General features: G+C 41.4%; 1 protein-coding gene across 1 annotated transcript in view; it reads right to left on the bottom strand.

The window, feature by feature from the left end:
- The window catches only part of LOC113170474 (vacuolar protein sorting-associated protein 13B), a 278,722-nt gene that overhangs the window by 126,092 nt on the left and 139,594 nt on the right, over window positions 1-13,036 (bottom strand). Inside the window, 3 exon segments of the mRNA XM_026372581.1 lie at window positions 2,877-2,991; window positions 4,883-5,054; window positions 11,079-11,282. Of these exon segments, the coding sequence (XP_026228366.1) occupies window positions 2,877-2,991; window positions 4,883-5,054; window positions 11,079-11,282 (491 nt within the window).

Genomic DNA, 13,036 nt, shown 5'->3' with positions numbered 1-13,036 from the left:
AACACAAAATCTACAAAACACACACACTTGCCCTCACCCACCTTCAGTACTCCCCACGAGAACCAGGAGGTTCACTGAGTGAGGAGTAGGCCTACTGAGGACTGTATATGTATCTTGTGTGTGTGGGCACATTTGAGGCCTTTGTGTGTGTGAGTATCTCTTTGTAATTTCCCCAGTCAGCTTTAAGAGTGACTAATACATATGGACCTCCCACAGCTCTCCATCTCTCCCATCATCCCTCGCTTTTCTCTCTCTGCTCCTATCCAGCCATCCTTCCCTTTCAGCCATTTGCAAAGCAGCTGGAAGACATCAGCTTCAATTTGTGTGAGCTCCTCCTTGGAGCGAGTAACGGTAAACTGTCACCGGCTGTCCTCTCACAGGGGGGGCGTATCTGCGTTTCTTTAATTTTTTTTTAAATGGTGTTGAGTGACAGTAAAAAACAGACAGAGAGAGAGACAGAGAGGCAAAATACAAAAATATGGACAGGGAGGAAGATGTATAAACTGCTTTTACAATAAACATGACAAAAAGACATTATACAGGAATTATATGACAAAGAATAATAATAAAAATCATCATCATAAAATTACCTATTAGAACTACTAGTTTTACTTATTCGTAAGTTGTATGATAAAAATGTATCTTTAACTATTTTTTATACTAAAAAGAGTTCAAATAAAAATGAAAAAAGTCACTAAGTACACACACTACATAAAATAAGCATCATAATAAGAGCTTCTGCATTTCACAATAGTTGAAAGCTACATTGCCTAAGATGAACAGTAGAAGCTTCCTAATCTTTGGAACCTCCAACAGGAAAGAAAATCCCTGCTACAGAGTTCAATACTAATAATATACTATAATAATAATTACTCCATCACTCCTATATCTCTTTTAATTTCCCCTTCTGCTTCGTGATGAGCGAGCCCCACACCTACAGGGTTCAACGACCACCTATTTTGAATTCTTCTTTCTGTCACATCGCCTCCGCCCTTTCTTGTCATCCTCCTATTTTGATATGTTTGCCTCCCATATTTGCCTGCTGCATTTAACTGTACAGTATATCCCTTTTCTAGCTAGTGAGATAGCTGAGGCCAGATGAAACATTTCCCTGTCAAGCCTGATTTAATCTGACCCACTGCACACATATAACCTCGGCTGCGTGATGAAATACCTAACAATTATCTGTTCAGAGTGATTAATATGGACTCCAACCCCTGTGAGCTCTCTTGTGTGCGTAGATGATACAGATTATAGTGGGCCAAAAGCCCAGAGGTCCTCCACTGTGTCCTAAACAAGTATGACTGTAACCTAGCTTGGATGATGGAGGGCCTCTCGCTGCCAGAACATTCGGGTGAAAGTGTGTTGAGAACGCATTATTAAATGCACATTAAACTGAAATAACCTAGAAATTAGAAAATTGACCAATTATCTACTTAGGAGGGCAGAGAGGTCTTCTAAAGAGATTGAGGTTGGCTCTGTCTCAGAAGCAATTGGTCACACACCTGTGAGAGCACAGCACTATAATATAATGACCCACGACACCTTCATGCCCTAAAACTGTCTAATCACTGACATTGTCCTGGCTTAGAGTGATGCTCTACACTGCCCAAAATACATGTGGCCTGACAGAATATAAATCAACTGAATACAGCTACACAGGGAGGTCTGTGAAAAGCTTGCAGTCAGGTTCAAAGCCAAGAGTATTGCTTCAGTTCCTCTTCAACCTATGATAAAACCACCAGCTAAGGTGATTTTAAAATCTGGCAAGTCATGTGGTGAGAGAATTGATTGTTAATGATGGGGTTCAATATGGGCACTGGGCCCGGCAAGGCCCATATCCCTTTCACTGTCTGGCTCAATCAGGGAAGGAGGCACTTATGGGAACATGTCTATGCAGGCATGTAGGCACAGACCTGTGAAGACACACAGACGCACTCTGGTCTGCTGGACGCAAAATGGTGGACTGTTAGATTGCAGTTTCATTATCTCCTCAGACTGAGACAGGGAGAATTGCCTCCTGCTAAGTGGTCTCTTCCCAACAGAACATGACCTAAGGCACGTACATGCTGTAGAGCTGCTGACTCCATCACAGATGTATGTGATCAAAGCAAGGAGAAAGAAATACAAGGGGATTTAGATATTGAAAACGAGGCCACTCCATAATTAATGGGAAGAATGTGTATGTGGGGCATAAAGAATTGAAATCTTTAGTCACAGCTTCAGTTTCACCATGTATGCAGTACATGTTTTCATAATTTCAAAACCCAGACTTAAATTACTCCATTTTGACTCAAGCTTGACGTGGGGATAGATTACCATGGGATGCAGTGGAACATCGCCCAGTGGTTTTCCTGCCCTAACAACGCGTTAATGTTTCTGTGAACCGTTTCAGACACCGCAGGCTGAGAGAGAATGACTGACGGACTGACTGAACTCCTCTGCTCTGTGAGTCAGACGTGGTCCAGCCCATAGCCCATTCAACTACTCTGTGTAGTCTGCTGGTCCACGTGTCTGTCTGTCTTTCTGTCCATCTGTCTGTGGTCACTACCACAACAGCTGTCTGGAAATACAATGCTAAGGTGATAATCTGAAAAAATTATCAATTTAAGCAGAAGTGGGAACAGGCCAACTGTTAGTGGTATTGGTGGTAAAAGTGTGTGAGCATGAAAGTGTGATATGTGTGTGTGTGTGTGTGTGTGGACTCCAGGACTGTACACCAGTGTGTGGGACGGTCACACTGGATATTCTCAGGTTTCACTCTATCAGTGCATCAGCCACTGCTGTACCATATAGTCAACCCACTATGGCAAACATTAATCTTAGCTTGAACATGTGTGTATATGTTTACTTGTACCAGATGTACTGTACTCTACCTGCATCTGTAGTGGTCGATGTTGAAGCTGCCAACTTTACATTTGATTTTAGTATAAACATCCTGGACATCGACAGAGGCACTCAGGTCTTCAAGTTCAGTGATGACACAGACTTCTGATGGAAACACAGAAAAAATATCCAAAAACATTTTTTTAAGATCATCAAGTGAATTGCAGCAGAAAGACTTGCATTCATCAGTCGGCTGAACTTTACATAAATCATTCTTTTGCAAAAATGTGAAAGCAGACACAGTCTCCCTTTATTTTTGTTTTATCATGATGTATGGACACCCCTGTGTTTGGCAAACACAGCTGAAAAAACAAATTCATACATACGTGAATATAATGTCAAGGATCCGCATTCTAGCTAACACATGGGCACCTGGGTGTGGAATTATGATCTACAGTTATCAGGCTAACACTGATGCAGCTGATTCAAGCTCAACTAATGTTAGGTGGAGCAAGCTTCAGGCTTACAGTATGTACACACAGGCATAAAGGGAAAACACAAACCCATAGTTATGCCAGGCTGCCAAGCACTTAAGTCATACTGAAGTGTGTAGGAGGGCCAAGCATCTTCTCTGATGAATAAACGAACCCTTCAGCCCTTCATAATAAGTCCTACATGTGTGCCAGTATTGTGTGTTTCTCTAGTTCTGGCAGGTACTGTAGAATGCCGTGTGTAAAATGGATAAAAATGTATGTGCGTGCCCTTGCCCACCTTGTGTGCAAACAAACTCACAAACTGCAGCCAAAGTGACTAAGCTTTTTAGAGCTTAGAGCTTAGAGTTTGTAACAACAGTCAAGCCTGTGAGCTTGAGTGTTGTTTCTCTCTCATTGTTTCCACTGAGAAAGTCCCACAGTCGCAGTCTAGCTTGGGAAAATGGACTTTGTGCATTTGAAACTATGGTTATTGTTGTACTGTTGCCTTGTGGTGATTCTGAGAAACGCAGAGGTTCCTATTGACTTATTAATATTGAAACAGGGCTTGTCAGCTTTCTTGTGGATACTTTGTGGAAAGAACTCTCCCAAGTTGTTAGATACTCAGGCACTCAGCCTCCGAACATGGTGTTGATATTGATGCATGAGTACTGGAAACCTTTAGTCCCTTCTTCTTAAATGGCTCATCTTAAATGACGGAAAGCTCATCACTGATTTGTGCCTTTAGCAGAGCCTCCTGATTCCTGCCTCTAATCTTCTAACACATAACAGCATAACACTATGTCTGAGAAGCAATAAGTCTGGAATGGTTAATTTTCCATTTTCTTGAGAGACAAGAATCTTATTTCCGCTGCAGCTGAAAAACATATTACATCACAGCAGACTGTCTGCAGTGCTATCTGTGGCTCACTTATCTCCAAGAATGTATTTGTGATATTGCGCAGACACACAATTCTTGTTTTCAATAACATGCGTCATATGTTGCATTCAGTAAATCCAGTGGTAAGTTCATCTTGCATCTCAGATGGCACATATTACACCCAAATCCGGAGTAATGCCTTTTTAGGATGTCTCTAAGTCAAATAATCTCTGTGAGGTCCTCCAAAACATTCCGTTTCAACCATTAAAGACGTTAAGCTGGGCGATCTGGTTGGCAGATGCTTAATATTACAGCCACCAAATAAAGGTAAATCTAGCCTTTCGTCACCAGAGTAAATCTGAAGGGGACAAGAGGTGCTTCGCTTGGGATTTATTACCCATTTATTTATCTTGCATTCTTCCTTTTCTCCAGCTGTGTTTTCTTCTGAGTGATCAATATGTGAATTATGTAATTACTGTTGATACAGCAATACTACAAAAACAATGAATAGGAATAGGTTCCTATACTTTTTCACACTGCACACAAATTTGTATTAAAACTTAGTCGCATCTGAAACTTGAGAATCTAAGATGAATACTATGGTAATTATCACTTGGCAATAGTGAGACACAAAACAACAATGCATTGGCAAATCCACTGAAATTGACTATTTGTACAACAGGTTGTTTTTACAAAGTTAATGTACCTGTTGTTTTGGCTGCTGGATCAGGAGCAAACAGTTTAACAGTGACCTTGGGTAACATCCACTGCATCCAAAGGCTGACCTTCCCGCTTGTCCCCCCAATGCTGTTCGTTTTCTGCTCCAGTGTTACTGTATCAGCAAACGGACTGTCATCTGCAGCAGGCACTGAGTCACCCTGTAGAGCCAAAATACAGTTGTATAAGTCTGGATGGGTAACATAGTAACATAGTTGCTGAATCCTGAATACATAGCAGGAGTTGTTATTTCAGAATAAAAAACAATGTCTAATTTGAGTAAACATATACACACCCACAACTCAAAATTGACCTTAAAACAAAACACCTTTAATATTTTATACCTGTTTCTTGTATCTATGTTTGTTTGTTCGCATTCATGTCCAAGCAAGTGTTTGGTAAATGCATATGTATGTTTGAAAGTGCAGTCGCTGAGCATGGAGTCATAACAAAGCAACCACCAGCTACAGAGCTGTGTAGATGACATCAGTGTCTGGTGAGCAGAACTTTACTCAAAAGCTGAGCAATAGCGAAGGAAAGGACCATTGTCTGGATCTGTCACTGGTGTTAACCCCAAACTAAGCCACCAACACCCACGCGGCCTGCTTTCACTCAAGTGCGCCAGGACACACACGTCTTGCAGCCTGGGAGAGAATGGGAAATGAAGACCAGAGGTGGGGGCGAGGTGAGGAGGCAAGCAGGATGCGGCAGAGGAAGCTGCCTTCTGTGGGCTCTCATCTCATCAACAGGGGTTTGGCAAAGCACAGAGGATGACAGGACCAGGGACATTTTTTATTATTTCTCTCTCTCTCTCGTTCTGGTAAATATGTTTCGCAAACATGTGGAGTGGCTTCAGAAACTATTCGGAGCCCTTTACTTTTTGCACATTTACTGCTGTAGATCTAATTTTAAATAGATAAAATTACCATTTTGCCTTTCAATCTACTCAATAAGCCATTACACAAAAGTGAAAACAGGCCACTGTGCTCCTGGGAACACTCAAAGCTTGAGAAATTGTTTCATACACTTGCCCTACTCTATGCCTCACCACATTTATATCACAGAAATCTACAGACACTTCCTGGTTTGGTTATTGTCCTTACATGCAGTGTGAATTGTAGGATTTTACGTACACAGGTGTGTGTCTATGACACTGAATACAATCATTTTTAATACATTTGAAAAACATGCTTTAACTTTTCCATTATGGCTTATTGAGTGCAGACTAATATCAAATGTTACTATTTCAAATATAATACTGTACAGAAAAAGTCGAGGGATCTGAAGCCTGTGTAACTGTCTGGCTACATAAGAAGGTGAAAAAGACTGCAAACAAACAATAGGACAATTTATAGCTCTGGCATTGCTAGATTTTAATTTTTCCACAGCTTGTCCCATCGCAGTGTGGTAATGACAGATTGAGTCATAGTTATTGAGCCTGGCTGTGGTTGGTGAGGAGGCTATCAACCATCTCAATTAGAAAGCACACAGCTGCTGGGCTGATTACAGTGTCTTAAAGAGGATCCAGATGAGAGAATTAATAGCCCTTTCCACAGCTGTGGGGGAGGGATGAGGGCCTCACACTAATTTGCAAATTTTATTTAATTGCGCAGCTAAGGGTGGCTGACAGCAGAGTTTAATAACAACGACTGACAGAAATATAAATAAATTAAGGTTTATGCCAATTAAACAGTGTGTGGGGACTATCTCTCAGCAGGAGAAAGGTAAAAATATTTTTTACAGTAACTGTTTAAGAACTTTCTTAAAATTCAAGATAAAAAAGAAACCAAAGATAGAAGTTAAAACCTGACCTGTAGATAGACACTGGTAGCTCTGCAGACATATGTCTTAAAGTGCTATATAATCTTAGGTTCACTAGGTATAGTGAATATCCATACACAATATAAAAAAAATATATACCTCTTCATCATCATACTCAAATGATGAACATGCATGCATGACTAAATAAATTAGATAAGAATGATAACCCTGAATCACTTTCTTCAGACAGAACTAGTATTTTTTGTCATTTCAGTTCACATGAAACTTAACTGTGAAGGTGTGTGTTAGTGTGTGTGTTCATGTAGTTAACTGTGACTGGCAGTGAGTAATATGAGCTAAGTAGTAATGGTGTTCAGTCAGTCTCAATGAGAGATATTCCAGTGTCAACTGCCATTTGGGGACTAATTATTGTTGAGCTTAAGTCAAAACACAGCACTCACACAGTGTGTGTGTGTGTGTGTGTGTGTGTGTGTGTGTGTGTGTGTGTGTGTGTGTGTGTGTGGTTAGGCCTGTTTAGTTTACAGTTCTGGCTACTCGGCAGGATTAGGCCCTGTAATGTCATGTGTGGAAACAGGAGCCAGGCGCTGGCGCTGTGGGAAGCTCAGACCACTGTGTACTGTAGCGTGGTTACTCTAGAGCATTGGACACCCCACTGCTCCTACTTCTCTAGCCAGAACCACTGCTGTCACATTAAACTCTCAGACTCATGCAAGCTGATTTTACCACAGGAAGAAGAAAGCAAACTTATTGACACACTGACATCCTTACATTTTTTGGAATTACACAACATAATGCATCTCACTTACTCATTCAGTAATGTACCTTCTGGTTTATACTATGCATTGCTACTGTACTGAATCAATAGCTTGGTGTGAGAATGACATTTTCTATAGTCATTACTGTATATGGCCATGTTTCAATACACACACGCACACTACTACTACTACTACTACTACTACTACTACTACTACTACTACTACACTACATATACTTTTCCTTATTACAGTCTAGCATGACCAGGATTATTTTTGTCATTGTTACAACCCAAATTTATTGTGGCTTGTAATCAGCAGAGCTAAGTTCTACACTACCAGTCCTGTTCCGATACCTGTCGGTCATGGTCACCATTGTTGTTTTTTCTTGGAGATCAGAGCAAAATTTAACAGCATTTTGTTATCACTTCCGTGGTCGCAGAGGCTGCTGTTGCTACAGTCCAACAAACAATCCAATCAAATCCAAAAAGTCAAAGTGCATGCTTTTATCAGCACAGGATAATTTCCTCTCTTACTCTTATCAAGGTAAGACCTTGAAGAACAGATGTGGTGTTGGTAGAGGTGGGGTCTGCCATGTATTTGAGCTGCCAGATTGGGGCCCCCCACACACACACACACTCCAAGAGAGGGCTATTTTCCCACACCTCCACAGGCCAAGTTGTAAAGTATACAATTTAATTCCTGGGCCTCAGCGCTATAAACGGGCTGAGGATCCGGGTTTATTTTCTCTGCAGAGTTTGTCTTTGCTCATCAGAGAGACCCAAACATTGGAAGACAACAGCAGGCTGGGAAGTGTCAAAGAAAGATGGAGCAAAAGGCAGATTCTGAAAGAAGAGTGGAAAGAGAGAACTGGTAGGGACAGGTGGACGGATGGGGCAAAGGTGGGGGAGTCAGAGAATGACAGAATAGTTTAAAGGAGGAAATCACAGAGTGAGAGGGAGGGTAAAGTTGCTAGGAAGTAAAGGAGGTGGGAGAATACAACGTGAATAGAGGAAAGACAGAATAGAAAGATAAATAATTGCAGTGATGTAGAAAGAAAACAACAGAACCAGATCTTGGCAAAAGGTAGCATCAGATAATTACTAACAGGTTAATTCATATTGAGATATTTAAAAGAACATTGTGGTGAGAATCATTATCACCTGTGCTCATTACTGAGAATGGCTAATGGTACTGGTAAGTTTTGGGATCTGTCCAGTGATACTTGGGATTTAGTCAGGTTAGGAAGTAACATTTTTCCAGATATGGTCAGGTTCAGAGATTCAAAGTCACAGGTTAGGTGGATTAGGGTTATGGAAAATGTTGTCTGGTTGGGATCAATGTGAGAAGAAATAAAATAAAAGGTTTGATGAAAAGAGGGGGGGGGGGGGGGTGTGAAAGGCTGAGAAGAGAGTGGCTAGTTGAAAAATAGAGATACTATGTAGCAACAACTAACAAATACTAGAAAACTTATAATTCAAAATGTCACATAATGTTTGTTTGATTTAATAGCAGATGAGGTATGAAAGGTTGGGAAGGGGCTGTAGGGGCGAGGATCCAGTGGGTGTGATGTGGGTGTAGTTGAAGAAAAAGAGGATTGAACAGGACAGGAGGTTGGGGAGAGTGGGGAGAGACTGCTGCCACTACTGCTGAGACTTATCAAAACAGCTCCTACATTCTTTCTCAATCACCCAGCCTCCCAGAGGACTAAACACTTCTACCAGTGTTTGTACTTTGTTAAACAGTGACAAGTGGGCTGTCAGGGGCCACGGTGGCCTTGTTATACAGGCACTATACCACAGGGCCTCTGCTGCCATACTCAACTGCTGCCACTTCTGTGAGTCCACAAATGATGCAAGAACACATGGAAACAAATGCAGACACAGACGCACACTGACACATGAAACACTTTTTTCATGACTATGTATTCACACAGACACACTTTATTGCCTCTTAAGGAGGTACGATGGTTGCGCTGTGATCCTAGAAGCCCCACAATGCAGTCAGGGTGCTGGTGGTCAAACTTCATTACACCCCAGGCTAGTTTCCACTGCTTACTAACATAAACACTCATCAGCCCCATTATTTTTATACACACTACATTTCTACTTCACACGAAAATACACGTGTTACACACAGCCCTGATGGCTACAGCCTCAAGGCCATGGAACCCTAGCTTGTCAATGCTGCTGCTACTGTACTAGACCGAAGGAAAAAAAACTCCTGCCACATTTCCTAAGCCTGGGATAAACATCATCACCTTGGGCTAAAAGGAAAAATAACACATTTGTTGCTGTTCACTAAAACCTCTGACTGTAATTTTTCCATTGGCTTTTAACATGCCTGCCTGCACAGCTACACTTCATACCTCACACTCTGGATTTGATTTTTTATCAGAGCGAAAAATGTAAATACAGGTTATTGTTTTCCCTAAATTAAGGGGCAGGTTTATATTCAATCAAGTCCCAGCTTACACAAATCAAACAGAGCTCTCAGCGTATCTAGAGTATCTGCTCTGGATAAGAAACAATAATATAAGAAACACAAGCAGTGATGAGGTTTTTCCAGTTTTGAAAATCCTTCCCAAACAAAACACAATTTACAGACAAATTGCATGTGTTGGCACTGACTCAGCTACTCATAACAATAAAAAATACATCATTTGTACCTAAAATCATAATTTACAATCTGAATTATGCACGGCATATGTCATAACATGACTTATAGCACCTTAAATGAAAAAAGAAAACGAACATCTGACTTTTGTTGTTGTTTTTAATATTACACCTTATACTAACGAGCCAGGGTTGTAACACTGAGTGTTGATGGGCTGTAGTGAACAGCCCAAGATGAAAAGACCAACACTACAAAAGAAATCACTAATTGATTGGCAAGTGGGTAATATTATCCTCCTCCCTCCCTGCTATATTCTGTCCACAGGTATTAGTTGTCAGAAAACTTACAATAAATAAGAAGAAAGAAAACCTACCAGTGAAGCAGAAATAATGCCAAAACAGCATCTGTTTGGAAATTCTTGTTCTCTCTAAACACTCTCTACCTAAGTGGAACTACTACTGAAATCAGGACTTATCCCACAAATCCCTTATAATAATGTCTGAAGTCCAGGTGTGAAGACAGCTGAAGCATGTTGATGAGCAGATGGGTGTCTACACCATCTCTGATTAGCTAAAACAGTGAGCAGCCTATCTCAAAAACCTTTAGAAGTTAATATCTCTGCACTGCTTCCAGTCTGTAAATTGAGTCTGAATCACAGGAGCCTTTAACAGCATTTCTCCACATTAAGATATATTTTGGAGGGAGCGCCCTGGTAGCCAAACGTTACAGTGCATGCCACACAATTGCATCTGGTTTGGTTCCAGCTAGAGAGCCTTGTTTCATGTAATATCCTCTACCTCCCCATGTTTCTTGTCTGCCTCTGTACAACTTACCGTTAATAAATGCAAAATGCCAAAAATCTATATAAAAAAAAAAACTAAAGTTACTATAACTTTAAGTCTCCATCAACTATGGATTGTTGTGGTAAATTTTTTGTTTATGACGAAATGAGACGTGCAATTTAAATGAGCAGATGAGTTTCATTAAAAAAAAACAACAGTAATAGAAACACCAAACTGTGTGAGAAAAACAAACCTCAGTAGGGGAGCCAAAATCTGCAGAGGGGCTGCAGGTGCTGGTGTCTGGCAGGGCGGTGCCAGCACTGCTGCGCACTGGGGAGGATGGAGCAGCACCACCAGGGGGTTCTGGAATGGTGGAGGTCTGACGCAAGATACCATGCCTTTGGAGACGAGCCCATGTAGAGCTCCAGCTAAGGAGGAGCTCATACAGCAGTTGCACCTGGAGAGTGAAACAAAGAAAAGAAGGAAAAAGTTCAAGTCACGATACTAATACAATACACAGTATGACATAGAAGATAAGTGGACACAGATTTCTGCACAAAATAATGCAACTGAAGTCTGCTGTGTGCCAATAGAGTGCCTTAAGAGATAAACCTAACACACCACAAGTAGTCTTAATACTGTATTTGAAACCAGATTCAAATATATTTTTGCCAAGGTCTGACTCAAACAGCTGCACAGGGGAGTTCTCATGTAGTTCTGACTTCTGAGGCCATTACCATGATTTGGTTTGGCAGCTTTGTAGTTATGTGACACTAAACCTAGTTAAAGTTGAGCGAGAAGGAAAGTGAGAAGGAGGAAATATTAGCCAGAAATGGACCACTATCCATTCCGCTTTGTCTCACCCCTTAACTTAACATTAATTTAGACTTTGTGCTTGTCATTCAGAGAGGCCTCATGTCACAAAAGTAAAGTCAAACCTATGTGTTCATATTACTATTCGATGAGCACAGCATGCTCATACACGTGCTTCGCTGTACAAATTTGTTATCCATAACAACAAAACTCCCAAAGAAACACCCACAGAGGAAAGTTGTGTCATCAATTTCCCCTGAAAAACTCACCACGGTTAGGAAAAACTGAAGGCTCGGTGTCAAGTGTTCTCAACTATTTATCATGTGTTCACATGAAAAGAGGCATAAGCTTCAAACAACAACAAAGCCAAAAACAAGAATGGAAAACATGAGGAGTAGGCAGGGGAATGTGATGCTTTTAGTTATTCATGCATTCACTCAGTGTTCTTTATAGAACAGACACGGGGAAAGAAAGGGAGAAACAAGACGCTCTTTCACAGTGAGCTAATTTCTGGATTCCGAATACTTCACTTCTGCAGCCAAGTAATTCCCAATCCCCCACCACTGAGGGTCCCTGAAAAGTAAAGGTGCACAGACATATGAGAGCACACAAAATCGCTTTCTCTACTCTAAACACATTTTTATCCTTTATTACTCTCTCTCTCTCTCTCTCTCTCTCACACACACACACACACACACACACACACACACACACACACACACACACACACACACACACACACACACACACACGTGCGCGCGCCTGTTAGTGCACATATTACAGGGAGGCCTTCCATAAATAAGCATAAATCAAATGAAACGCAGCACAATACATTACAGCTGGGCCATTTCAAACATGTCCAGGAAGAGCTGCTAACGCTGATCCAGCAGCCGTCCAGGGACAGGGCCAACAGCTGTCTGCCATACCCAACTGAACTGCACTGCCGGCAGGAGAGGTAGGACTCCAAGCTCCCTTCCCTGAGATACTGAGGCCTGGAAGCTCAACCAAGCACAACAAGGCCTACTGCACTCAGCAGCAGATGTGGAGGAAGAGAGTAAAGAATGCCGAGTAGATGAGAAAAGCAAAGGGGCGAGTACACTGTGGGTCTGATTAAGAGAGACCGACAGGGTTGTTACATAACCCCTGTTTAACACTTTCATCCATCCATCTTTTTATCATTTGCCATGTATTTCATTTAGTCATTCTCACCAGTCTTACTGCAGTCTATCCTTCTCACTTGTATGCTTATCTTCTCTCTATGTACTCCATCCTATATCTACATCTTACTTGCTTAGTGAAAAGTAGGGTCGGTTGGTTCTGCTCAGCTATTGCTGTCAGGCCAGTAGGTGGGCAGGCTGAGCCACACATGCACAAACGCCCTCTTACGTGAGCTCACGT

Source organism: Anabas testudineus, chromosome 16, assembly GCF_900324465.2.
Source record: "Anabas testudineus chromosome 16, fAnaTes1.2, whole genome shotgun sequence".
In the NCBI taxonomy this organism is placed as follows: Eukaryota; Metazoa; Chordata; class Actinopteri; order Anabantiformes; family Anabantidae; genus Anabas; species Anabas testudineus.
The sequence above is the reverse complement of the archived record's forward strand: the minus strand, read 5'-3'. Positions and strand labels throughout refer to the sequence as shown.